Source organism: Nothobranchius furzeri, chromosome 12, assembly GCF_043380555.1.
Source record: "Nothobranchius furzeri strain GRZ-AD chromosome 12, NfurGRZ-RIMD1, whole genome shotgun sequence".
NCBI classification, from domain to species: Eukaryota; Metazoa; Chordata; class Actinopteri; order Cyprinodontiformes; family Nothobranchiidae; genus Nothobranchius; species Nothobranchius furzeri.
This window is the reverse complement of record NC_091752.1, coordinates 57,434,701-57,462,229: the sequence shown is the minus strand read 5'-3', so window position 1 is coordinate 57,462,229 and position 27,529 is coordinate 57,434,701. Positions and strand designations below refer to the sequence as shown.

Below are 27,529 nucleotides of genomic sequence, written 5' to 3'. Positions count from 1 at the left end.
CCTGTATTGGAATGTTCATTATGTGAAGTGCCTTGAGACGACTCTTGTCGTGATTTGGCGCTATGTAAATAAAATTGAATTGTGATGATGATACATTTGCGATTTATTGTGCAGCCCTATACTGCATGGCTCTGAAGTTCGGTATGGATTAATGCCGCGCCATAAAACATGCTGCATCTGCTTTGTTTGTGGGATTCCTTTAATTTTATCATAGAGCCATGTCTGTCGATCTGCTGCCGTCTTCTATTCTCGTGTAAGATGAGAAGACATTCTGCATTGGCAGCCATTCAGCTGTCACCAGGATCTATCATAACAAATCTATGATAGACAACTCGACACAAGACTTTGTTGTTTATTGAGTGCTGAAAATGTTTGGAAGGAAATTATACTTCAGATGATCTCCCCTTCCTTATAATTTGATATTTGAATTTACTTGGTGCCTGTCTGCCTTTTATTCTCTGCATAAAACGAGTCTATAAAAATGCCAGTGGTATATGCATAGATCTTTTTAGTGCGACAGGCCCAGACATTTCTGTTGATGTTAGGATCACAAGTGACTTTGCACCTACTTTTGTTATCAAAGTTACAGCACAAGTGTAATTAGTGTCTCCATACTCTGAGCTCACTTGTCACCACCACGCTGAAACTGAGGCAGTTTGTCAAATCACTTAGGGTGGCACGCATTGACCCGAAGCTAAACCTCCTCCTCCCTTTTGGGGGGTCCCACAGGTATATCAGACCCCTGGCTCCTCATTCCATGGTGGTCCTTCTTTGTCTTCTCCCATCTGCCCGATGCATCCTTGACTTTCCTCCAGAACTTTGATGTTTGTGTAAGAAACAAGATATGTACAGAAACAACAATGTTCTAAACCAGGTGCAGAAATTATTTCTCTTGTAAGTTGATAAAATAAAGTTGTTGATGAAGTTAACTAGCCTGTGCAATGTTAGAAAATCTAGTCAGCTAGTTCTTAGCTACCTCCATCTGTTCATCCACAAGAAGAATCAGTTACTCGCTTTGTTAGAGCACAGTGATGGTTCTTGCAAATTCAGGTGGATTTGTAAATGAAGTTTAGAGAATCAATACACATAGTGGAGGCAGGTTTTGATGTGTGCAAAAACAAAACGTAAAATAAACATTTACAGCACCGTCAGACCCAATACAGCAGTGAACATAATGTCCATTGTTGTGCTTTAATGGTGTGGAAGAGTGATGAGTAGACTGTTAGCTCTAGCTGGTGGATCAGCTCTGCATGCTTCATTACCTGTGTGTGTGTGTGTGTGTGTGTGTGTGTGTGTGTGTGTGTGTGTGTGTGTGTGTGTGTGTGTGTGTGTGTGTGTGTGTGTGTGTGTGTGTGTGTGTGTGTGTGTGTGTGTGTGTGTGTGTGTGGTACTGTGTTGTTTTTGGGTCACTTGCATACCTTAGCTGCTGTGATGGAAGGTGAAACTGTCCGTGTCACTGGATGAGGGCTAGGTAAGGTAACTGCTAAAGGATGTTTTCCTCTTAACTGAAATTAGAAATAAACTTAACTCAAATAATTTTGATGACGTGATTTCAGGTTGAGACTAATTGTTTTTCTGGCTTTGATGCGTTTGTACTAAACACGAAAGCGTGCTCCGGCTGGTTGAATTCAAATGAGTCATAACTTGTTTACTTTGTGTTAATTGGTTCAGGAAGAGAGAATCCATTTTAATAAAACTCTAAATTCATAAATTAGTTCAAAATGGAACTGATAATGATTTTTTAGTAATAACAGCAACTCTATCCAGATGGAGCCTGTGTGGGATTGAGTTGTCTCGTCTTTTCTCTCTCATCTCTGACACAGAGTCGCTAATGAAAGTCTACTTTGAAAAGAGCCTTTTTGTGCAGCTTATGCTCTTGTCCTCGTTCTCCTCTCGTGTTTCTCCTAGCCTGTCCTCTCTGTCTGGCACACAGCAGCTGCTGATGACGCAGGGAGAGCAGAGGATAGAAAACAGGATGGAAGGGAAGCAGGGTTTTAAATGAGGAATACCTTTTATAACAACATAGCAGCAAAAGCAGACTACTTTTATTTTTTAATTCATTGTTAAAAGGCCTAAAAATGCTGGGTGTCTGAATTGTTTATATTTTAAAATGAAAAAAACCTCCATTGTTGACTATTTTAAACTTGCAGAATAGCAGAAAACATGCTGCAGTATGTGCAGGCACAACACTGTGAAGGCTTGACCCAGATCTTCACGTGGTTACTGACCCTTTGAACTTAGAGGTGTCACGCTGCGAGCGCAGGAGGATTGGACCCAAAGCGCATAACACTGCACACCTCAAGGCAGGAGAGGTTGTATAAAATAAAAATCATTTTATTAGGAAAAACAAAACTGCAGGACTCTAAGCATAAATATCTAAAGTTCTAAAGACAAAAAAACAAAAGCTCACTCATGAGCCAGGATCTATAGGTCTGTAGAGGACAAGGCAACGCTGACACAAGACAATGAACTGACAACACACTGAGACCCAGACAGGGTTATATACACAGGGGTTGGGTGATTAAGGGAATTGGACAGAGGTGAGACTAAAAACAGAGAGGAGGAGCAGAACGGAGTAGGGGAGGAAACCAGACCTAAACTGGGGAAGAAGCATAAATGAACCAAAGGGAGATACTGACTAAATAATCCAAACATAACGGAAACCTAATGATAAGTGTGGTGACTAAGGAAAACGTGAGGGAAACCTAGAGAGAACCTGGAGGGGGCTGGGGAACACAAGGAGGCACATGGGGGAACGCAGACAAGGAGACACATGAGGAACACAAGGGGACACATGAGGGAGACGCAGAACATGACAAGAAGAAATCATGTGCACAGAATAAAGATTAGTGAAAAATGTCTGAGATTCAAGCAGTTTTGTTTGGATCTGATCAGTAATACACGACATCCAGACACACCATTTGGTCAGAACAGAAGTCCATGCTGAGGAGGGTGATGTTTTCCGCTCTGTTCACTGATTATTCACTTGGATGTTTGAGGGGGTGCTGGCAGGAAAGGCAGCCTGTAAACAGGTGTCAGAACTGCTGTGCACGAGTGTAAGTGTGTGTGAGCCACAGTTGCTTTCTGATCAAACTTATGATGCTCACAGTGCCCAGTTGTCATAGTGACGGAGGGTAGCAAGAGGAGCCTGCTCATTGCGCCACCTGATTGTGAGTGTGAGAGAGAGAGTCAGACAGAGGGTAGGAAGCAGCGACACGGAGTTGTGCAGCAGCGATGGAGAGACGGGCTTTTTGCTGCCATCAGTGTTTTCATCAGTAGACTCGTACTGCTGTGTCGTGGGGATTGGAGACGCTTTGCCACTTCTTCTCCTTGTCTCATACATCAGCTTGGATTATCTGCCTACATTCTGTGTTTAAATAGGAGGATGCTGATGCTCACTGGCATGTGTGTCAGGTGTGTGTGAAATGGGAGTTTATGTGTGTTGATACCCTTGCTGTCTTGGACACACACAGCTTGACTCAATGCCTGGTGCCTCTGAAAGGCTGAGGGACACGCAGCAGGCCTGACCGGGGGCCCTACATGCCATGGTAAACAACTCTGATTACAAACTTAGCCTGGGGTTAGCCTCAAGGAGCTAACCTGTTTCAGCAGCTTTCTGTTTTAGTGACAGATTGAGAATTTTGGGAGAGTTTGAGTTAGTCTGTGAATCCGTGTGATAATTTCTATTTTTCAGCAGTATGCTAGCAACGTGAGTCAGTGACTCTGGCATGCTATTTGTGTTGAAAGATTCATGATCGGATGCAAGTGTTTAATTGAGCTATTTTCAGGATGCAGCATGCTACCTGATTGCAGACATTGCTGTTTTAATTTAGCTGAGTGTGTGAGCTCTCATCTCCCCCTGCAGTCTGCCCATGCATGTGTTGGTGAAGTTAGTAAGTGTAATACTATGTGTGTGTGTGTGTGTGTGCACGCACGCACGTACGCGTGTGTGTGTGTTTGTGTGAGAGAATAAAAGAAAATGAGAGAGAGAGAGAGAGAGAGAGAGAGAGAGAGAGAGAGAGAGAGAGAGAGAGAGAGAGAGAGAGAGAGAGAGAGAGAGAGAGAGAGAGAGAGAGAGAGAGAGAGAGAGAGAGAGAGAGAGAGAGAGAGAGAGAGAGAGAGAGAGAGAGAGAGAGAGAGAGAGAGAGAGAGAGAGAATGAGCGAGAGAGAGAGAGATAAAGAGTGCATGTGTGTGTGTGTGTGTGTGTGTGTGTGTGTGTGTGTGTGTGTGTGTGTGTGTGTGTGTGTGTGTGTGTGCAGGCTGTGTTCCTCCCGGTTCAGGATCATGTAAAAGTTGCGACAATGTGAGATTTTGCGTCCTGAAGCATTTTTTGGTTCTTTGACTTCTGTGCAAATGTATAAGTTTGTGTAGTTTGTGTTTCTTGTCTGAGATCAGAATCCATCACATTCAGTCACAAGAGAGAGTTAAAGTGTTTGTTGCAGTTAGCAAAAAACTAAATGCTAGGATGAGATTGTGAGCAATTAATATTTTAATTGAAGTTGCACATTGACTTGGAATAAAATATTAATATTTAAAGGGCAGGTATATTGTCCTTTCCATTGTCAAAATTGGTGAAGCAAAGACCTAGCAAATCATTTTCTTAATCAGGCAATCTGTCTCTGGGAATTAGTTTGGCCAACCTAAATAAACAATTTAGCACCAGCAACTGTCTTCTCCGGGTCAGGGATGAGGTCCTGCCACTGTGGAGGAGTTTAAGTATCTTCGGGTCTTGTTCACGAGTGAAGGCAAAGTTTGAAGAAGCTTGTGATTCTGTTATTTTATTTTATTCTCCCAATGCTACTTTTTTATTTGTTAAACGCACATCTTATCTTTCAAAATGTCTTGGTTCTGTTTTATAGGAAGAATGCAAGCAGATTATGGCACGCCAGAAATCTAACAGCCAGTCAGACTCACATGATGATGAAGTTTCTCCTCCTCCACCAAACCCTGTTGTCAAGGCCCGTCGCCGCAGGGGAGGAGTCAGCGCTGAAGTGTACACCGAGGAGGATGCTGTCAGCTACGTTCGGAAGGTCAGTTAACTCTTCAGCTGAAATGCTTTCAACGCCATCTCTCATACTCTAAAACATAAAGAAAGATTAGATTTGATATTTTCTTTACTAGAAAATTGGTACTTCGGCTCCTACTGAAAGCAGGGATGCAAAATGAGCATTAGACAGATTAGAGACAGGCAGTGTAAATCTGTGATTCCAGTTAATAAACATACTTACACACTTATCTGAGTCTACAGCAAATAATTTGTGAGTGTCAGACAGATGTCAGTGAGTTTAATATATTCAAGGGTAAGCACGCAAATAGCTTTAAGGTAAGAAGTAAGACCTAAAAATCAATTCAGAATCTAACAGGTAGCCATTTTATTGAGGCAAGGACATCAGAAATGTTTTTGTGTCAGTTGGAGCCTCTGCTGAGTCCTGCATAAACTACAGTGGTTAAAGGAGAGGACGACAAAAGCATAAATAACAAGACTCAATATTGTTTTCCATTTGAGCATCAATGTCTTATAAACCACACGTTACTGCTCAAAAGTTGGATTCACTTAGAGGATTCCTTAATTTCCATAGTGACATTAGTCTTAATAGGAAATTTAGAAAACAAAGATGCAGGTGTTTAGAAATCAAGATTTAAACTGAAATAATGAATATTTTCTTTGCACTTTGCTTCAATTAAAAACCTTAGCTGCAATCATTCATCATTCTAGTTTCAATTTTTCAAGGTAGTCTGATGACATCATGCTTCCTGATGGATCTTGTGACAGCCTTCTTTGTGCAAATCTCTTATTTTACCATTTAATAATTCATTAGCCTCATACACTGCCTGGCCCAAAAATGTTGCCACCTGGATTTAACTAAGCATCATTAAAAACTGATAAATCCAGACTGACCCTGTTCCAGAATGATGGGTGCATCAGGGTAAGAAGAGTGGCACATGATGTGATGCACCCTTCATGCCTAGTGCCTACTGTACCAGGCTGTGGTGGCAGTGTTATGATCTGGGGTTGCTACAGTTGGCCAGGTCTAGGCTCAGCAACAGGATGTGCTCCAAGAATGAGGTCAGCTGACTACCTGAATGTGCTGAATGACCAGGTTATCCCATCTTCCCTGATGACATGGGCATATTCCAAGATGACAATGTCAGGATTTCTCAGGCTCAGATAGTGAAAGAGTGGCTCAGGGAGCATAAGACATCATATTCACACATTGATTGACCATCATGGAGTCCAGACCATAACCCCATTGAGAATCTTTGGGGTGTGCTGGAGACAGGTTTGTGCAGCGGTCAGTCTCTACCATCATCAATGCAAGATCTTGGTGAAACATGAATGCAACACAGCATGGAAATAAATCTTGAGACATTGCAGAAGCTTATCAAAACAACGCCACAGAGATTGTGTGCTGTAATCAAAGCTAAAGGCGGTCCACTGTAATATCAGTGTGTGACCTGTTTTTGGTCCAGCAGTGTTTATGTTTATGTTTATTTATTTGGCAGATGCTTTTATCCAAAGCGACTTACAATTTATAACCTATAGGGCATGTTGTGATCTGTGGGGGAAACCGGAGTACCCGGAGGAAACCCACGCATGCATGGGGAGAACACGCAACTCCCTGCAGAAAGGCCGCAGTCGAGTTTCGAACCTGCAACCTTCGTGCTGCGAGGCAACAGTGCTAACAACTGCACCACCATGTGTAATACGATTAACTTGGATTAGGAGGTTGATGCAGAGAAGTGAAAGTAGCTGATGAGGCCTTTGTTAACAAATTTAGACTTTAAGTTTTCTCATAAATCTGAAAACTTTGTGGAATGATCAAAGCTGTTCCCTGGGCTGCCACCTTACCGTGGTGGAAGGGTTTGAGTGTCTCAATGACCCTAGGAGCTAAGTTGTCTGAGGCTTTCTGCTTCTGGTAGGATCACCCATGGCAAACAGGTCCCAGGTGAGGGATCAGACAAAGAGCAGCCCGAAGACCTCTTATGATGAATTATATAAATGGAAACCGTGTTCCCTCGCCTCGACGTGGGTCACCGGGGCCCCCCTTCTGGAGCCAGGCCTGGAGGTGGGGCACGTTGGCGAGCGCCTGGTGGCCGGGCTTTCACCCATGGAGCCCGGCCGGGCACAGCCCGAAGAGGAAACGTGGGTCCCTCTTCCCCTTCCCATGGGCTCACCACTCGTGGGAGGGGCCAAAGGGGTTGGGTGCAGTGTGTGATGGGTGGTAGTTGAGGGCGGGGACCTTGGCGGTCTGATCCTCAGCTACAGAAGCTGGCTCTTGGCACATGGAATGTCACCTCTCTGGTGGGGAAGGAGCCTGAGTTGGTGTGTGAGGTTGAGAGGTTCCGACTAGATATAGTCGGATTCACCTCAATGCATGGCTCTGGCTCTGGAACTGGTTTCCTTGAGAGGGTTTGGACTTTCTACCACTCTGGAGTTGCTCCCACTGAGAGGCGCCGAGCAGGGGTGGGCGTACTAGTTGCCCCCCCATCTTGGTGCCTGTACATTGGGGTTTACCCCAGTGAATGAGAGGGTAGCCTCCCTCCGCCTATGTGTTGGGGGACGGGTTCGGACTGTGGTCTGTGCTTATGCACCAAACTACAGTTCAGACTACCCACCCTTTTGGGAGACCTTGGAGGGGTGCTGGAAAGCGCTCCTTACGGTGACTCCCTTGTTCTGCTGGGGGACTTTTAACGCTCATGTGGGCAACGACCGTGAGGATACCTTAGGCCGCAGCTCAATTATCGACTTTGTTGTCGTTTCATCTGACCTGCGGCCGCATGTCTTGGACACTCGGGTGAAGAGAGGGGCGGAGCTGTCAACTGACCACTACCTGGTGGTGAGTTGGCTCAGATGGTGGGGGAGGATGCCGGTCAGACCAGGCAGGCCCAAACATGCTGGGAACGTCTGGCCGAGTCTCCTGTCAGAAGGAGCTTCAATTCCCACCTCCGACAGAAATTCCAAAATGTTCTGGGGAGGCGGGTCTGAATGGACCGTGTTCCGTGGCCTGTGGGACTCCAGAGGCAGGTGACGGGTACCGGCAGTCCAAGCGGAACGCGGCTCGGGTGGTCGCCAAGGCAAAATCCCGGGCATGGGAGGAGTTCGGTGAGACCATGAAGCAAGACTTCCGTACGGCTTCGAGGAGATTCTGGTCCACCATCCAGCACCTCAGGGGGGGAAGCAGTGCGCAAACAACACTTTCTATAGTGGGAACGGTGTGCTGCTGACCTCTACTCAGGACGTTGTGGATTGGTGGGCAGAATACTTCGAAGACCTCCTCAATCCCACAGACACGTCTTCCAGTGAGGAAGCAGAGTCTGGGAACTTTGGGTTGGCTTCTCAAATCTCTGGTGCTGAGGTCACTGAGGTGGTTAAAAAGCTCCTCTGTGGCAAGGCTCCGGGGGTGGATGAGATCCGCCCAGAGTTCCTTAAGGCTCTGGATGTTGTGGGGCTGTGTTGGCTGATGTGGCTCTGCAATATAGCGTGGACATCGGGGGCAGGCCCACTGGACTGGCAGACCGGGGTGGTGGTCCCCTTATTTAAAAAGGGGGGGGGGGGGGGCATAGGGTGTGTTCCAACTACAGGGGGATCACACTTCTGAGCCTTCCTGGTAAGGTCTATTCAGAGGTTCTGGAGAGGAGGGTCCGTCGGATTGTTGAATCTCTGATTCAGGAGGAGCAGTGTGGTTTTCGTCCTGGCCCTGGAACACTGGACCAGCTCTGTACCCTTAGGGGGATCCTGGAGGGTGCGTGGGAATTTGCCCAACCAGTCTGTGTTTTGTGGATTTGGAGAAGGCGTTTGACCTCGTCCCTCGGGGGGGGGGGGGGGGGGGGGGGGCTGTGAGGGGTACACCGGGAGTATGGGGTACCAGGCTCTCTGATACGGGCTGTTGGGTCCCTGTATGACCTGTGTCAGAGCTTGGTCCGCATTGCTGGCAGTAAGTCGGGCTCATTCCCAGTGAGAGTTGGACTCCGCCAAGGCTGCCCTTTGTCACTGATTCTGTTCATAACCTTTATGGACAGGATTTCTAGGAGCAGCCAAGGTGTGGAGGGCATCCGTTATGGTGGCCTGAGGATCAGGTCTCTGCTTTTTGCAGATGATGTGGTCCTGTTGGCTTCATCAGAACGTGATCTTCAGCTTTCACTGGAGCAGTTCGTAGCCGAGTGTGAAGCAGCTGGGATGAGAATCATCTCCTCTAAATGCTTCTCTGGGTCAGGGATGAGGTCCTGCCCCAAGTGGAGGAGTTTAAGTATCTCGGGGTCTTGTTCAGTAGTGAGGGAAAACTGGAGCGTGAGATCGATAGGCGGATTGGTGCTGCATCTGCAGTGATGCGGGCATTGTACCAGTCTGTCGTGGTGAAGAGAAAGCTGAGTCAGAAGGTGAAGCTCTCGATTTATCGGTCGATCTACTTTTCTACCCTCACCTATGGTCATGACCTTTGGGAAGTGACCGAAAGAACGAGATCGCAGATACAAGCGGCCGAAATGAGTTTTCTCAGAAGAGTGGCTGGGCTCTCCCTTAGAGATAGGGTGAGAAGCTCGGTCATCCGGGAGGGGCTCGGAGTAGACCCGCTGCTCCTCCACATCGAGAGGAGCCAGTTGAGGTGGCTCGGGCATCTGGTCAGGATGCCTCCTGGACGCCTCCCTGGTGAGGTTTTCTGGGCACATCCAACCGGGAGGAGACCTAAAGGTAGACCCAGGACACGGTGGAGGGACTTTGTCTCTCACCTGGCCAGAGAACGCCTTGGGATTCCCCCAGAAGAGCTGGCCCAAGTGGCTGGGGAGAGGGAAGTCTGGGCCTCTCGCCTTAGGCTACTGCCCCCGCGACCCGACTCCGGATAAGTGGATGAAAATGGAAGGATGTTTGAGAATTACATGAAATTTGTTGTTCTTTGGAAATCAAAGAATTCTCCAATCAGCCATGAATTGGAAAGTTTCTTTTACAACATAAGTAATCTGCAATTGTATGATTAAAACTGAATCCCATGTAATGATGGATATTATTTTTATTGCTCTAACTGGAATTATACATAATAATATCACTTTTAATGTTTTATCTGCAAACACACACAGACAGTGAAGAGGGACAAATTATTTATTTTGTTTTGATTGGCACACTGCAATATCCTAATTTCATTATCTGTTAGCTTGAAGAACACGACAGACTTTGCACACAATCACAAGAACACACAGGTACTCGTGTTGGAGTCATTTTTTCTGAGATAACTAAATTGTGATTCCCTTGCATAACGCATGAACCCCCATCACCATGCTGTAATTGCATGGACACTGGAGCATACAGCATTATCTGCGTGCCAGGTGGGTGTGCTTGCACTGATGTGCATTTGCTCTTTAGGACTGAGGCCTTTATGTTATAAACAGAAAAAGAGAAGGCCTTCATCTCTATCAGCTTTATTTTACGGTCCTTCCTCGTCGCATGCACAGATATGCTCATTCAACAAAACACAGCCACATCACTTGCATGTGAAAAAACCAAAATGACTGCATGTTCACTAACACCAAAGCCAATCACAGGCTGTTTAAATAAAATTAGAGCATAAAAGCACATTATTGCTTTAATGACCCAGCACTGTATGTTCTTACTTTTGATGAGGTTAGGACAAACTCACGCAAAACCAGTGCTCAAGAACATTTGATTTTATGTTTAATAAAAACTCCACTAACAGCAGTTTGTAGAATAAACAATTAGTCACCCTGCTCAACTAATGAAAAGGGCTTTGCTGTAAACTGCAGGGCATTTTAATAATGGTGACACCTGTCAGTCAGCTCATACTCCTTACCTTTTTTCTTTTGGCCAAATATCTAAACGTCGTGGACTGGATAACAGGACAGACTGAGTCATAACTTGGCTAGAAAATGCTTTTTGCAAGCTGGATGTTGGTGTCCTGACATTTGAAGATCTCCTAGGTGACAGCATGAGAGCTGGATTTTATACAAGATTAGTAGGAGGCTGACCTAAAATCTACATTTTTAAGGAGTTGAGTTTCCAGGCCTGACCAGCCTATTTCTCTCTCTGACCACTGAGTAGTCAAACAGTCAGATAAACCTTCAGAACTTCCTCATTTATATGTGATGTGGCTGTGCGTGCATCTGTGTGCATATTGTACACTGTGCAGTGTGGTTGTCTTCATGTGGAGACATCTGTTGCCTTAACTTAATTACAGCCTAAACTCCCCCCTTCTCCCAGAATGAGGCACAAGATCGCAAACTCCTTCTCGCTGTTTCTTTTTACAGATATGGCTTTTATAAAACACTCTTCTCCTTTATCTTTTCATTATTATTTGCCTTTTCTGTGCTGCGTTCAAATGAGGGTAAATTGTCTTCAAGGACTCATAAAGACAGCCTTCTGCCTTCAGCTGCTTTCTTGTGGGTTGAGATGTTTCCATGAACACACACCACAGTCGGAGACATGAAAATGCATGTTTTATGAATGATTTCAGGGTTCTTGTGAATTTTTATGGTCGGTGAGATTATTTTTTGTTGGTGTTATCCTTGAACAGATGGGCATTCCCTAAAATATACAGATGCTCATGTGGCATGTTTCTTTCAGGGTTTGCCAATGTACTGCTCTTTAATTACTCAATATGTCCTGCTTTTGATGTCCGCTATATTATGCGTTTGTGTGGGTTTATTTCATGTGTCCACCTGCACTTTGTGCCCTCTTCACTGTGATCACTTCTTTGTCTACACAGGTGATTCCTAAAGACTACAAGACCATGACTGCCTTGGCTAAGGCCATATCTAAGAATGTGCTGTTTGCTCATCTGGACGACAACGAGAGAAGGTACAAAGCCATGTGATATTCTATAAGAAGCCTAAATGATTTATAATACAAGGAACTTCAATATGTGCTTTATAAGGTGGTAAAATTCTCTTATGATTATTGTGGCCACTTTATTGCCCTCATTGTCGCTGTGTGCCAGTGTTGGAGTCTAGGGAGGCACCAAGAGAGGGCCCGAACACGGGCAGAGGTGGTAGAAAAGAAGTTTAGGGGTGGGAAAGGGGTAACTGGGTGTGTTTGTGTATTTTGCTGGTTTCTATAGTAACCCCGGAGAACAGTCGTATTCTGTTGCACATTTAGAAATGGGTGGTAATGTACAGACAGCTCAGAAATAAACAATTATGTAAATATCTTTCAAGACGGTTTCTTCTATTCCTCTTTTTTTAAAAAGCATCTGCTTGCATTTTTAGATTCCTTCTTTCTTCAGTCATCCTCTCTTCATTCTGACATCTGCCCCAGATTTCCAGTGATGGCTGAGTCTAGCTCCGACTGTGGATGGGGTATTGTGGGAAAGACTCTCAGGTGGCTGGCGGGTCTGTCTGCCAGTCGGAATAGTGTTTCATTGGCGGGGCGAATCCATTATCCTCCATGGAGAGGAAAACACTGGAGCTTTCCTGTTGGCTAGAGCCTCCACGGGCCAAACCTAAAACATGGTTTTTCCAATCTTTTGTCAGCTGACAGTATGCAATGCTCCCTTGGCACAGGCGAGCAGTCCTCTGATTGCATGTCACTGCCTCTGAATGAGCCTTGAGCTGGTCACAGCATGTGATAGATGCAGACAGTTTGCAAAACCACATACTTGGGTGGCTGATGTGGCAGATTTCATGTATCACAAAAAATACCTGACAACAGACGATAAGCCATCAGGTTTTAATATACTCAAAGCTTTTTGCCATGCCAGGCTGTGTAATGCTGTTGTCATCAACTCTTGAAACCATGCATGATATAGATTTAATTGGACAGGCTTTCTTGGTTGCTTGTCACACCATGCACAGTTAGCATCTACATTGATGTTGCACACACAAAAATTCCTTATGGGATTTGTGTGTGAACATGCTGTTGTCAGGGCCTTAGGGTTTCATCAAGAGAAAATCAGGAAAATCTTTGCTGGAATTATGGACCGCTCTTGGGCTTTTTGTAAAAGAAGTAGAAGGAAACTACAGGACAGATCCAGTGATGGAGATATATCATTATATCTCAGCGACATCAGCTTAGGAATGAGTTGGATGGGTGGATTGATGGATATGTGAAAGGATGGATGGATGGATGGATGGATGGATGGATGGATGGATGGATGGATGGATGGATGGGTGGGTGGGTGGGTGGGTGGGTGGATGGATGGATGGATGGATTGGTGGATGGATGGATGGATGGATGGATGGATAGGTGGCTGGATGGGTGGATAGGTGGATGGATGAATGGATGGATGGATGGATGGATAGATTGATAGGTGGATGGTTGGATGGATGGACAGATGGAATGGTGGATAGATAAAAAGATAGATGGATGGGTGGATGGATGGTTGGATAGGTGTATGGATGAATGGATGAATTGACAGGTGGATGAATGGATGGATGGATGGATGGATGCATGAATGGATAGGTGGAGGGATGGATGGATGGATGGATGGATGGATGGACAGGTGGATGGGTGGGTGGATAGGTAGATGGATGAATGGATGGATGGACTGATTGATAGGTGGATGGATAGATAGATGGACAGATGGAAAGGTGGATAGATAAATAGGTGGATGGATGGTTGGATGGTTGGATAGGTGTATGGATGAATGGATGAATTGACAGGTGTATGGATGGATGGATGGATGGACAGGTGGATGGATGGGTGGATAGGTAGATGGATGGATAGGTGGCTGGATGGGTGGATATGTGGATGGATAAATAGATGGATGGATGGATGGATCGACAGATGGATAGGTAGATAGATAAATAGGTAGATGGATGGGTGGATGGATGGTTGGATGGGTGGATGGATGGGTGGATGGATGGTTGGATAGGTGTATGTATGGATGGATGGATGCATGAATGGATAGGTGAATGGATGAATGGATAGGTGGATGGATGAATGGATGGATAGGTAGATGGATGGATGGATTCATTAATGGATAGGTGAATGGATGAATGGATAGGTGGATGGATGAACGAATGGATAGGTAGATGGATGGATGGATGCATGAATGGATAGGTGGATGGACAGATGGATGGATGAATGCATGAATAGATAGGTGGATGGATGGATGAATAGATGGATGGATGGATTGATATAATGTAGTCAGCTACAGAAAACAACACAAATAGATGTAAATTATGGACGGATGAATTTTACCAGCAGACTAACGATAACTCCAAGTGTCCAATCTTCACATTCTTGAATCGATCCTATGTTCAGATTACATCATGAAAGGCCTTCCACTTCCTACAGCTGATTTAGATGGCTAGGAGTGGAGTTGGGCATGAACTTGATACCCACTCAGGGCACAGCTCCAGTAGATGTCATCTTAAATAAAACGATCTTTGTTGAATCAGCGTACTCGTCTGAGTGTTACGGACCATCGATAAAGGCAAGTGGATGTAATCAAACAGCTGACATTTTCTGATATTTGTAGCTTTTGCCGAGGGTCTCACTGGTTGGATGGCAGGTGAGTGCCTTCACAGTCAAAACAGGCTGATTTACGTAAAAAATGCACATCTGTCTCAACAGGTTTTATAAAAGACTTTTATGTGACTCACTATAACTTTTAATACCTGGATAAATATGAAACTCAACTCGACTTCAAAGTGGTAAACAACTCATTGTGTTTATACCTTTGGATGTTGACATTATTGATTAAAGTACACCAGCGTTCTCTGGATGAGCCAGAACTTCCTTGGACTGACGCAGATGAGCAGATGGAGGATGAGCGCACAGCCCCCTCTCAGCCTTTCATTTTTGCTCTCCTCTCTCTCTGCAAGCAGCTGGCTCTTTGGCTCCTCAGATGTTCTAATGAATATGGTATCAGAAGCTTGTGACAGTTGGAACTTCTCATCATGAAGAGAATAAATCAACATCCCATATCAAAGTAAACTTTAAGCCTAGTTTTCACTTTCCTTTTAAAACCACCATCATCAGACTACGTCTCTAGTTTAACCTGCAGTGCAAATCTGTAGACATGTGTGTGTGTGTGTGTGTGTGTGTGTGTGTGTGTGTGTGTGTGTGTGTGTGTGTGTGTGTGTGTGTGTGTGTGTGTGTGTGTGTGTGTGTGTGTGTGTGTGTGTGTGTGTGTGTGTGTGTTGAGTGATTAGTCACTCAGCACTTATGTAATCTGAGCACCACACATTTGTTCCCTCATTAGCACTATATTATACTATCATCCTCTTCAGTAAGGAGCAAGATTAAAAGCAATGAAGGCCTCTTTGTCTCCCTGCTCTCTTTTCAGCTCTCACCTTCTTTCTGTGGTCTCTTCTTGTTGTGTATCCGGTCTCACACTGCTTCTAATTCACAAGCTATCTTATCTTCTTAACATACTTTGCCAGTTTTCTAGGAATCTAAGGAGACAAGGCTGGCCTTTTGAGCAATGTACGTATGTTTCTTAAGCTTAACAAAGCTAGTCTTGTTTCCTGTTTATTTAGGAGTTTTGAAAAATATTAGAAATTTTTAGTTGGTTTTATTTTTGTGATGCGAAATTAGTCGTTTTCCTTTGTCATCATTTATAGCTAAAACCACATGACTCAGAAGGATTTAAAGTTTCACTATTTATAAGGAAATATTTCTCTGACACCTAAATATCAACTTTTTATGGTACATTTCGTTTTATTGGGTACTTGTCAGCAGTAAAAATAGGTTTTCTGCTGTAGATATTGATGATATGACTGTGCTTATTACAGAAAAGAGTGAGGTGGAACTTAGGGCATTTTTGGACAAGTGGATGACTAAAACACAGCCAAGAAAGGGTTTGTTTTTAAAATGTTTGCTGCAGTAGTTCAGTGTTTGTTGGAAGAAGGGCTGGGCGATTGGGTCTTTCTGTTACCTCCTGAACACATGTTAACATTTAACACTAGGCTAGCACAAACTCAAAGGTGTAACCCTCACTTCATCACGATGGTAAAACAACATAAATGTATAAATTACTACTGTGCAATCTGGCTGAGCAGTTTAAAGCCAGGAAACTAATTTGCAAACAGAATTACTAAAGCAAACCCAAACGCTTGTGTGGGAGATTACTAAAGCCATTCTAAAAAAAATGATCAGACTTCCTTTGTACAAAAATCCTCGGACATTAGTTCACAAAATATTACCCATCAAGTCATCAGTTATTTGCATATTTAATTTCTATTAAAATAGTAACCACACACAGCAAAGTTTAGCGTAGTAATTTAGTTGATCACCCTTTCATTAGGCCATTCATCAACAAAAGTCCACGCTGGAATTCTTTTATAAATGAATAATGTTTAGTTTTAAAGAGCTAGGGCAGTTCTGAACCACCCTATCACTTACACATGTGTGTTGGCATGCTGTGAAGCTGTCGCTCATCTGTGTGAAAAACAATCTTAGTTCAAATGCATTTGTTCAAGATCTCCATTCTAAAACACAAACCACGCCCAGATGATCTGTCTATAAACAAACCTTTGAAAAGGTCGTCTCTGAAATCTTGCTAGCGTTTTAGTCAAGTTTGCTGTGTGAGCCTGTGATGCATTAGAGGCATGTGGGAGAAATGGAATTCCAAGTAACAAGATGGAAAACCTTCCTTCTAAATTTATATTTGGTAGTCGTGATATTGTCATGGAAACAACGATTGATAGATCAATGATGAAATTATTGCTCACTCTAGGTTGGAAGAAACTAGAAATAGTTTAAGGAATCCTTTTAAGTTTGTATTTTAGAAAGTCATTCATTCATACTAGAGGATAAAAATGAAAACATTAACCTGGCACACCAATTCTGCCAGCACAGAGAGGAAAGTCATTATCAGGAGAAACATGCTCACGCTCGCGCGCGCGCACACACACACACACACACACGCGCACGCACGCACGCACGCACGCACGCACGCACGCACACACACACACACACACACACACACACACACACACACTCTAGTGGAGCATTCTCAAGTATGCATGTCAAAGTGTTTTCCCAGTGTGTCTGCTCCAGCTGGGAGTGTGGAGCCTTTGATTAACTCACCATTCCATATGTCAAACTTTATGGCCTGAATGTTTTTGAGCTCCACCAGCCGTGTGTGTCTGTGTGTATTCTGTTGACATCTCCTCAGCTGCTCGAAATAAAACCTTCACACATTTTTCTGTCTTACAAATTTCAATGAAACACATTTTTGTGAAGCTATGGTTTCATTTTCAGACTCAGATGTATTGCAATCTGTTAAAAACAAAAATAAGTATTCATGATGATATTGGCATTATTGTGGCATTGTAAAATACAAAACTGTACTTTTAAATGGTAAATGGTAAATGACCTGTATTTGATATAGCGCCTTCTAGAGTCCTGGAACCCCCCAAGGCGCTTTACAACACAATCAGTCATTCACCCATTCACACACACATTCACACACTGGTGGGGATGAGCTACAATGTAGCCACAGCTGCCCTGGGGCGCACTGACAGAGGCGAGGCTGCCGAGCACTGGCGCCACCGGTCCCTCCGACCACCACCAGCAGGCAACGTGGGTTAAGTGTCTTGCCCAAGGACACAACGACAGCAACAGACTGAGTGGGGCTCGAACCTGCAACCTTCCGATTACGGGGTGAGCACTTAACTCCTGTGCCACCGTCGCCCACCACTTACCTCATAACAAGACATTTATTTTAATGAAGGCAACAAAGATGCCATTTACCCTTCCTATCTCAAAATGGACTCATTGAGCTCTGAAGTAGAATGGACCTTCTGCTATTTTGATCTATTAACGACAACGTCATGAACAGAATGTGGGAAACATTAGAGACTGAGCCTTAGCTGAAATCTCCAGAGATATTTGATTGGCTTTAGGTAGATTTTGTGGCCTGGCTAAAACTAAGCAGATGGCATCACTTTCATCAGGTGAAGTCTCTCTACAGATGTGGATGGAAACTCGTAGCTAACGGTTCATGGTTGTGTCTACAGAGATGCTGTTTGTCCTGAAATCCCCTGTGTGTTAGCAAAGTCATTCTTCTGTTGACAGTGTTTGTTTGATTGTGTAGTCTGAGGCCCTGTCCACACGTAGCCGGGGATCTGCCAAAACGTAGATATTTTCCTACGTTTTGGCCTGTCATCCACACGAAAACGGAGTTTTTTCACACGAAAACGGATCTTTTTAAAAACTCCGGCCAAAGTGAAGATCTGCGTTTTCTCCGTTTTGGGTGTCTGCGTGTGGACGGACAAAACCGGAGTTTTAAGGTCCGCAATGTCACTTTCCGCGACAAAAAAATGCTGACATCACGTGTGCGACCTGTGTTTACACTAGCCGACAGCATGGATGCCCTCAGAGCTGCGCTCGCTTTAATTGTCCAAGCGCTTTCTGCTTGTTTGTTTTTGCAAGCGGAATTACTGCTCCTTGTGGAAGACCACAGACGAAGGACGAGGTTAAAAACGGGGGAAGTACTGCCGCCTACAGGTCTGGCATGTCCTTAACAACGTATTTATCCGGGTACGTGTGGACAGAGTTTTTTTTTTAAAACGAGGTGGTGTGGATGCAAGTTTTTGGAGGGGCGGATATTAGTTTTAAAAAACCCCGGCTACGTGTGGACTAGGCCTGAAGCTTGGGTAAATACTACTGCAGTAGAACACTTAATACTGCATTCCCAATATTCTTGCCTCTTTGGGCGTTTACATCTTTTAGCCTTAAGCTTCTGATAACAGTTGAGAAAAGAAAGTTAAACTTCTTCCATTCCTGCCTCAAATCCATCATGTCTGCTTGTGCACTGCTCAAGTTTTGAGGTCTTATTGCAGGCATTACTTGGGCTTTGGAAAACTCATTCAGCTGCTTTCACTTGTAAACAACATCCCTGCTGGCATGGTTACACATCATAACAGATGTTGCAAAGTGGCAGCAGTACCAGCTGAAAACATTCCTACAGCACAGCATCCACGTCCCTCGAGAAAAGTGTCCCACAAATCAGTGACGCGTTACGATCAGAACCACGGCAACCTGCTGCCTATAGCGTTCCAAGCAGTTTAACAAATGGAACAAATCTAGTTCTCAAGTGAACATTGCTTCAGTGAAAGGGTGCAGTGCAAAAAAGGTCTGTACCAATCTCATTATACAGCAGATTCAGCCTGTTTGTCAGGCACACCCTCATTTACCAGTCTATCTTTTCACCACTTCCCCAGGTGGAAAAGATTTTGAGATTAGTTTGATATAGTCAGAAGAGACACTATCGCCTTCATAAACACGGATTTAAAAGGTTTTATCTAACTTCCTACTGTTAGAGATATGAATGGAGACATCAGATAGAACTAAACTGTGTAGGTGCTAAAATCTGTCTACTTGTCAGCGTTTAAATGGCTTTGATGAGCTGCGGCGTTTTTATTGTGAAAGCAACAAGTAGACACAGAAACTCACCAAGGTGTCTGCCTGCATTATTCTAACGCCCTCATACCACAAACCGCTCTTCTGGGGGACAGTACACACACACTCTCCCTGGGCACCTATTTGAACTGCCTAGATGAAGATAAACTTGTTTTCCTGTTAATCCCATTTTTAGAGCTGTCAGGGCAGTTTGCAAGGTTTAAAAGATCATTGCCGTCTGTTTACATGGCTTCAAAACTAACACTGGATGCTTCTATTTGATGTATGGTAAAACACGGTCACACAAATCAGATAATACCACATAACTTAAGTTAAATGATGAAGTGGTGGTGCTTTCTTCATCCAACCTGCTTTAATCCTCTAATTAACAGGCTGAGTAATAAGTTGATGAAGTGACTGATTAGTTGACCCCGACCCTTAAACCCTGACCTCTGCACCTTCCCCACTATGGCCCTGCCGATTGACAGGGGCCATCTTTGGTGTCCTGATGCTCTGTGTGTGATGCAGGCTTGAAAAATGCAGACAGAATATTAAGGACACCAGTCAGTGATAGAAATGTTACAGGCATTAGCAACAATTAGCAGGGTGAGATTTGTCTTGTGTGATGGCCTCATTAGAGAGGGCAAAAGGTGAGATAGTGGACTCTGCAGCCTAATCAGATCATCACCACGGCCGCTCACTAACACTAACTGGAGGCAAATTACTTAACACGGACATGTGAACCTTCTCAAATCTGATTTGTCCGTCACGTTGGGCAGAAGCTTCTGCTAAATGCGTAAACATAAAATGTGACAGAATGTTGTTACCTCATGGCAGCCCCTAGGGGGTGTTTTTGGCTCACACACATAAAACAGGTAAGCTTAAGGTTTATTACTTCGTCTAAACATCCCCTGTAGAATCTTAAGGAGGGGAAACAAAGTACATCGATTCAAACTGAGCGCGTAGTGTGGCTCGTGTTTTTCTCTCCTTTCTGTGCTAAGATGGAAAGGTAGTGTGGTTATTTAGCTGGGTAATAACAGCAGTGGGCTGCAATAAAATAGTAGGTTAGTTTGGAGTCTATTTGAGTGTAGATTCAGTTTCCTGTTCCCTTATCGACTCTGTGCTCCCGTCCCTGCATTTCCTGAGAGCCTGATGGTCTTCTATTTACTAACTCAGTACACTCCATCTTTCCTCTTTTTGTTGTTGCCGTCGTTTCCGTTCTCTCAGTTATACAGGCTCATTCACGTCTACATCCACACTACATCAGTCCCTCCCCCCACAATCATGTTCAGTCTTCACTGTGTCCCCCTGCATGGCTTTGTGCCGCTGCCACAATGCCAGGGGCCAGGCGGTGAGGTCAGTCACCACAGGAGAGCTGCAGGCCTCACTGAGCCTCCACCATCCCCACCACAGAGGGCTAACTCACCAGTGGTCTGACCTCCTCCAGTGTCCCTTCTTTATTCTGCTCAAACAGCTCAACCTTACACCCATACATCACAGAATACACATGCAACAGCACATCATTTATAGGAAGTTGGTGTTTGACTAAATGTTTTGTCACACACAGGGCCTCACATCTAAACACACACTTAACTCCACAAATAACTGGAAAATGTTGCTTTTGTTTCCTCTTCCAAAGCATTTTCCACGTCTTTTCCTTCTTTGTCCTCTATTCCATCTGTTTTCCTGTTAAATCCTTCCAAGAGTAGTGAAGCATGTTGGTGTTTAGAGGCCTTTTTACCCCTGAGTGCATACAGGACAGTTTTCCAGCTATCTGTGATTCATCTCTGTCCTTTCAGATGTTTATAACATCAGTGCTCTTTATGTGAGTCTGCATCTGTTTGTGTTTTTGCACTTGAGCATAGGCTTTTACTTACCTTTGTGCAGAAATGGTGCAAGATATAAAATATTAACAGTGTAGAGCCCATCTGAGAACATGTAGAACATGATGTTGGTAGCTCCGTCAGGCCCAAAGCACAACCCACATGCTGACCACCACCACACCTAGTGCCTGGTTTGCCCCAAGGCCTCCTATTGTATACACCACGTCTGCTTTGTCTATGCTACTGCGACAGGTTTCAGTGTGCAGGCACAGACAACAGTCCTGATATAGTGTGTTAATTCTCCCATGACCCTCTCGATGTCACTCCGTTTGAGTTTCATTTAGATTAGATGTGCTCAGCACATTTTGATGCTCTGCGAGTGTGTGGTGTTCATAGAGTGTAAGTTGCAGGTATTCGGATACCATTATGTTACTGTTCAAGTTACAAAACATGGTTGGTTACTTATCCACAGGGCATGGATAGAGTGTGCACAAAGGAAGGTTTGTTTTAAGGATTAACAACTTGTCGAAAAGAAATCAGCAGAATTAATTTAGATGAAATTCCAAATTGATAAAAAACTCTAAAACATACTTCTGAAAACTTTAGACCAACTGAAGTACTACGTGCTTTTTATAGGCTTTCATTTCCTCTTTGTCACTTTTGGTTTTGTTAAAGCTTTTCGGTTAAAACATTTGTGATTGGATCAGTTTAAATACAGCTTTTATTGGACGCCTCACCTGTTTAGGTACAGGCAACATCATTTGCTAGCGCTGTTAAACAACTTCTTCCTTCTGGAGCCCCATACATTGTTTTTGAATGATTCCAATCACGGCTCAGTCACTTTAGAGAAGCCACCAAGAGATGTTTGCCAGAATATCCAAAATAAAATGAAATAAATGTCATATTATTTTAAGGTGCTACTCAGTTGCTCAACCTCACACTGGTCTAAACTCTGTGGAGGATGAAGCTATCTCTTTGGAGTTGAGCAGGCCTTTTATCTGTCAAATGTCAGCTCCCTGCAAGCACCCAAAGCACCATTACCTCATTGCTGTAAGTGCTGTTGAATGAGCTTTCAACACACATACACAAAGATACATTCATACACAAAATCAAGTTTTATCAGGTCATCAGAAGCCATCTCACTCACTACTCACTCGGTCGCCATCCTTGTCCACAGCCTCATCACTTCCCGTATTGACTACTGCAACGCTCTTCTCTTCGGTCTTCCTCACAAATCCCTCCATAAACTCCAACTTCTCCAGAACTCGGCAGCCCGCATCATTTCCAGAACTCCCTCCTTCCACCACATCACCCCTGTTCTTCAGCAGCTCCACTGGCTCCCAGTCACTTCCAGAATCCAATTCAAAATTCTGCTATATACATTCAAAGCCATCCATAACCTAGCTCCCCCGTACCTCTCAGACCTCCTTCATCCTTCAACCTCCACCCGTTCCCTCAGGTCCTCCTCCTCCATCCGCCTCTCTGTCCCACCTTTCCGTCTGGTCACTCTGGGGAGCAGGGCCTTCAGATGCTCTGCTCCCCACCTCTGGAACTCCCTCCCTCCTGACCTCCGTAACATTGGTTCCCTCACTCTCTTTAAAGCCAGACTCAAAACCCACCTGTTCCGTCTAGCATTCCAATAGTTACTCTCTTTGCTCCAATCTCTCTGTTTGTTTTATGCTGTTTTATCTTTTATTGTTGTGTATTTTATCTCTGTCTGTAAAGTGTCCTTGAGTGTTCAGAAAGGCGCTGTTGAAATAAAATGTATTATTGTCTCCTCCAATTCCATCCTTTTATGCCCGAATCACTCTCTGCAATTTTTGGCCGTTGCACAGGATCGTTCATGTCACACTGTGAGAATTCCAGAAAGGTGGAACATACGGTGAGGCAGACCGCACAACAACTCGCTCCTGAAGGAAACGCAACATCATGAGTGCACTTCCTGAAAGCATACGTCAGCAGACCACTAACCAAACCATATCTGAAAAGATAAAATAAAGCGTCGCCGTTAATGCTCATGACCCAGCTCATCCTCCTCAAAGAGGAAGCATCGTTTTAAAAAGCCTCGCTTTGGCCTCAGACTCTGGCTGCGGGTCTCCTTTTCCCGTCTTCCAGATAAACAGCTGAACTGTCTGTTGGACATTCATCCTTCTGATCCTCCTTAGTCAATAAAAACCCTCTAACCTACAGAGAAGTAATCTGTCACAGATTGCTGCAATATCTAAACTTTTGCCGTGAATTCCGTCTCACCGTGTACTCCGCAGCTCTGCTTCGTGAGCGCTTCACACCCGCTGTCACAGAGCAGAGTATCCTCTCTCTCTGCAACAAAACGCTACTGAACCATCCTCATCAGTTGAATGAGAGATTTACACCAACAGAAAAGGGATCTCATGTTTTTGTGTTGGTGAGCTCATCTCCTCTCAGCTCTCACAGATCCCAGAATCACAGTTTTCACAGTTTTTCTGATGGTCTACAAATGTAGGTTAATTATTTTAGTATAACTGCGGTTTAACTTGGGCTATTAGCAGAAATAAAAACTGGTGTGTAGTTTATAATCTGCATTTCCAACATGAATTGAAACCAAAGCTCAGAGAGGCGGAGTCTTGCTGCTGCGGCGTCCCAAAGGTGTGTATTCATTGGTCGGTTGCAGGCAGTAGTCGTAGGTTTTCAAGCAGTGCTTGAAAACTTTTTGAGGCTGATTTGGTTGTGAGACGGCTCAGAAAGCTGTCGCAGAGCCAGTCACACTGGACGTTCACAGCATGGTGCATATATATGCAAATCACCCTGCCGTTGACCATCTTCTGTCACGATTCTGCTCAGGACAGGGAGTTGGCCAAAACTCGCACAGTGTGATCCGGGCTTTAGTCGCCTACTTATCCATTCCCTCGTTTTCTCTGTTCCTCTCCTCTGTTTCAGTATGCATATGTGTTTGAGCATGTATGTGTAATGTGCCATGTTGTGTAAACACCTCTCAGGTTTAAACACCAACAAAGGGCAATTTGCATCCTGATCTTAAATGCTGATCTTGTTCTGGTTCTTGTTGTCTGCATGGTGGGAATGAAGGGTGGGTGTGAGGATAAAAGAGAGGAAAAATCATGCCCTCAGGATGGCGGAGTTCCTTTTGATGTTCAGCAACGTGTCAGTTTATGTGTGTTTGTAAAAAAGGCAGATAGCTACAGGTTACTGGTTACTGGTTACAGGTAACTTTCTACTGATGCTGTATTTTATGTTCTTCAGGTGGAATTGCTTATTTTTAGCTTTCCATTATGGTGAAGGAGGGTTTTACCTTTGCTGCAGCGACACGTCTGCTGTAGATGCATCCGAGGGCAGAGGCTTAGTCCTGTCAGTGCCTGATTCAACTTGACCCTTTTCCCTCTTAAGTGGAGGAAGAGCTCGCTTTTTCCTGCCCCTAGGGCTAAAAACATGAGAGAGGGACATTAGGAAAGTGTGAAAATCCCTGATTGTTAAAAAAAAGATTTTGGCTGTCATCGTGGAATGGAGAACAAGTTAAAATAGAGGAAGAAAAATATGAGTTTATTTATGTTGAAGAACATCAGAGCAGCCTAATGGCAGTAGCGAATATGAGAGAAGTGAAGAAGAGAAAAGGAGAGGCAGCAGGATCTGGCCTGTTTGTGATGTTTTTAGGCTGACATCATCGCTTCACCAGCAGGTGGTGTGTGTTGGATCATCAGCTGGAGATGTAAAACAGCCTAGTCTCACCTCACACACCAAGCAACGCACTGAAAGGAAAACAGACAACCTCTGTCACTACAAGGCCACCAATGTAGTGTGAAACCAAAAGTGGGAATAAGCTGAATGGACATGTAAAATCACAGATGGGTCTGGTTCTGAGCTATTCAAATATTATAGTTCAAAGATTCTTTCTGAGTATATCTAAAATGTAAGGTGCTCTACCTTTCTCCATCCCCTCAGACAGGATTGGTTTCCCTGAAGCTGGCGTTCAGCTGGATGGTTTTGGCTACATGTTAGTCAGACCTTTTCTCTCCTCATTACATTTTAAATCAAATCTGAAGAAACCCAGTGTTCCACTGGCTATAAAGAAGATTTATTTAGCCTCATGAAGCTCAGTTCCAGGCTGAAAATGTTGTGTCTCAACACTAAAAGTGTCCGTTGCAGCCTAAAAAGTGTATTATTATTATGTTTTGGTTGTTGTAGTTTTCCACTGATAATAAATGCATGTCAGTCATCTTGTCTGCTTCAGGCTGCTGCATATAAAATGAGGAATACATTCCTCGCTCATCTGTTAGCGGTGTTCCAGCTGCAGCAAACACAACATCTGTTTAGAGTATGTCAAAGTTTCTCAAAATAAGGAAATAAAGTTATTCTAATGAATTAACTTTATACTCTTTTAACACCAGTTAGTGTTGACCATAAAAGCTCACACTGTGAGACTCAGCAAAAGGACAAAAACAATAATTTAATTGCTGTAATAATACTATAATTGATGACTTCTGTTCTGACAGTAAGTGCTCTAATGGAGTCAGTCACAAACTAGGGAAATTACCACAAGAAAGTCTTAGAGACCAAGTTCACTCATTTTTTAACACATTTGGAGTGGTTTCTCGTATAAATGAATGCTTTGTGAGTCGATCTCTGTGGTAAAAATGCTCTGGCGTTTCTGTTTCAAGAAGTAGAAGTTAGCCACAGGAGAGGGTTTGCAGAAGACGGTAGGATTTGGAAACCTTTTTCCTGATATTCAAATATCTTGCCTCTGATTGGCGATTGGCTAATGCTAATGATTAGCTTCTACTAGCTGAAACATACTCTGCCGTGACCCTAACCCTGGACGCTAAATTTACAACAGCTTTCCCCAGTTGTGGACCAAGATGGCTGAGTCCATCAGCACTAATTTTCTGTGTGATGCAGACCTGTGTGGCGTTTCCCCGTCTATTTACTATCAGGGGCCAATGCAGGAAATGATAGGGGGGTACTTCATGTTCAGCCTGCATGTGAAACTCAGAGTTATCAATCATATTTCAAACATACTCTTGGCTGGTCTGATAAATGCTGTCGATTTCACCAGGTTTCAGCAGAAGTTTAAAGGTCACACCGAGCAGGTGTTTGGGTCCTGAACTACACACATACTGAGACACACATTTATACCTGAGATAAGAGGATGTGTCCGGTTTTACACCCCTTATAAACCATCCATAGTCAGGTGTGAGGTTCGGACAGTGTACTCCCTCCAATAAATGACAGTTTTCTACATCAGTAAACCTCTGGAGACCTGCAGAAATGCAGACGGGATCATCAGGTCTCTTAGGAAAAAATCAACCTAAATCACTATTAAATCCTTGTAAGAATTATAAAGGTATTCATTCACTTTCATGACATACGGTATGTGCACAAGAATTGTGTTCTCCAGCTTATGTTGATCAGATGTTATGTTGACAGAAATTATGTGCAGTATCATCAATTTCTACTCTTTTGCTTGTATCTGAGTAAAAAAAGGCAAAATTTGTATTATTTTAGTTTTTGTTGCCTTTAGAGTTTTCGTTCTTGTCATTTAGTGGAGCAACAGATCAAAAACTTCACGGTTCGGATCAGATCGCGATTTTCAGTCAGGGATCGGATTGTTATTTTGGATCAGCACAAAGAAAAGACAAATAACTTTGCCCTGTCTTTATTCTGTAGAAACTTAGTGCAACATGTTTCTGTTCAATTTGCAACTTGCTATAAAAAAAAGAACTACAGAGAGGTCCGATTGCTGATTAAATGGTAAAACTGCTTGCCACCGCCTGCGTTTCCTGCTTTCAAATCAATCAAATCAAAGATACTTTATTAATCCCAGAGGGAAATTAGAGTTTCAGTACACACAATTCAGAGATCAGACATACATGGGCAAGACACATGACAAGAATTGGTGACTGTGGTCATTCGCAACCCTGAGTCGCGCTACCTTAATAGAGGTAAGAGGGGTTACATGAGGATTGGTTCAGGTGGAGGGAAAAATGCACTTCAGAGCTACCCTCCCACCAGGAGGGCAGCTTTGCTCTGCAAAAAAACCCCACCTCTGACAGATATGCAACAGACTTCAGACAACACAACATAAGTGTCAACTTGGTGGGGTGGTAGGTTGGGACTATCCCTACTTCAGTTCCTGCAGCCACAATGAAGCAGCGCATGTCACCTCAGTGTGGAAAGGGGGAGGAGCATTGAGGGTTGGAGCTAGTGGTAGCTATTTTCATAATGTGGTCCGTTTTTAACATTAACACCATTTTGCCCACACTCCAGAGAGAGCCAAGAGCTTTTATGTTGTAAATATTTTTCCAGAGTTCTTCACCACCACTTATTCCTTCCTCATCTCCGCCCTTTGTCTGTCTCTTCATCACCCTGTTATCGGTGTGTATGTCTGCTTGTGAGTGCATCACTCATGTGTTTGCTTGAAT

At 43.9% G+C, this 27,529-nt stretch overlaps 1 protein-coding gene across 2 annotated transcripts in view; it reads left to right on the top strand.

Annotated features, from left to right (window-relative positions):
• The window catches only part of prkar1b (protein kinase, cAMP-dependent, regulatory, type I, beta), a 99,449-nt gene that overhangs the window by 33,098 nt on the left and 38,822 nt on the right, over positions 1-27,529 (top strand). The window contains exons 1-3 of one of the 2 annotated variants that reach the window (XM_015945602.3): positions 3,412-3,548; positions 4,862-5,032; positions 11,714-11,805. In XM_015945602.3, the coding sequence (XP_015801088.1) occupies positions 3,546-3,548; positions 4,862-5,032; positions 11,714-11,805 (266 nt within the window). In that variant the 5' untranslated portion in view covers positions 3,412-3,545. Of the gene's footprint in view, positions 1-3,411; positions 3,549-4,861; positions 5,033-11,713; positions 11,806-27,529 lie in introns of those variants that run through there. The other variant, XM_015945601.3, reaches the window with a different exon arrangement.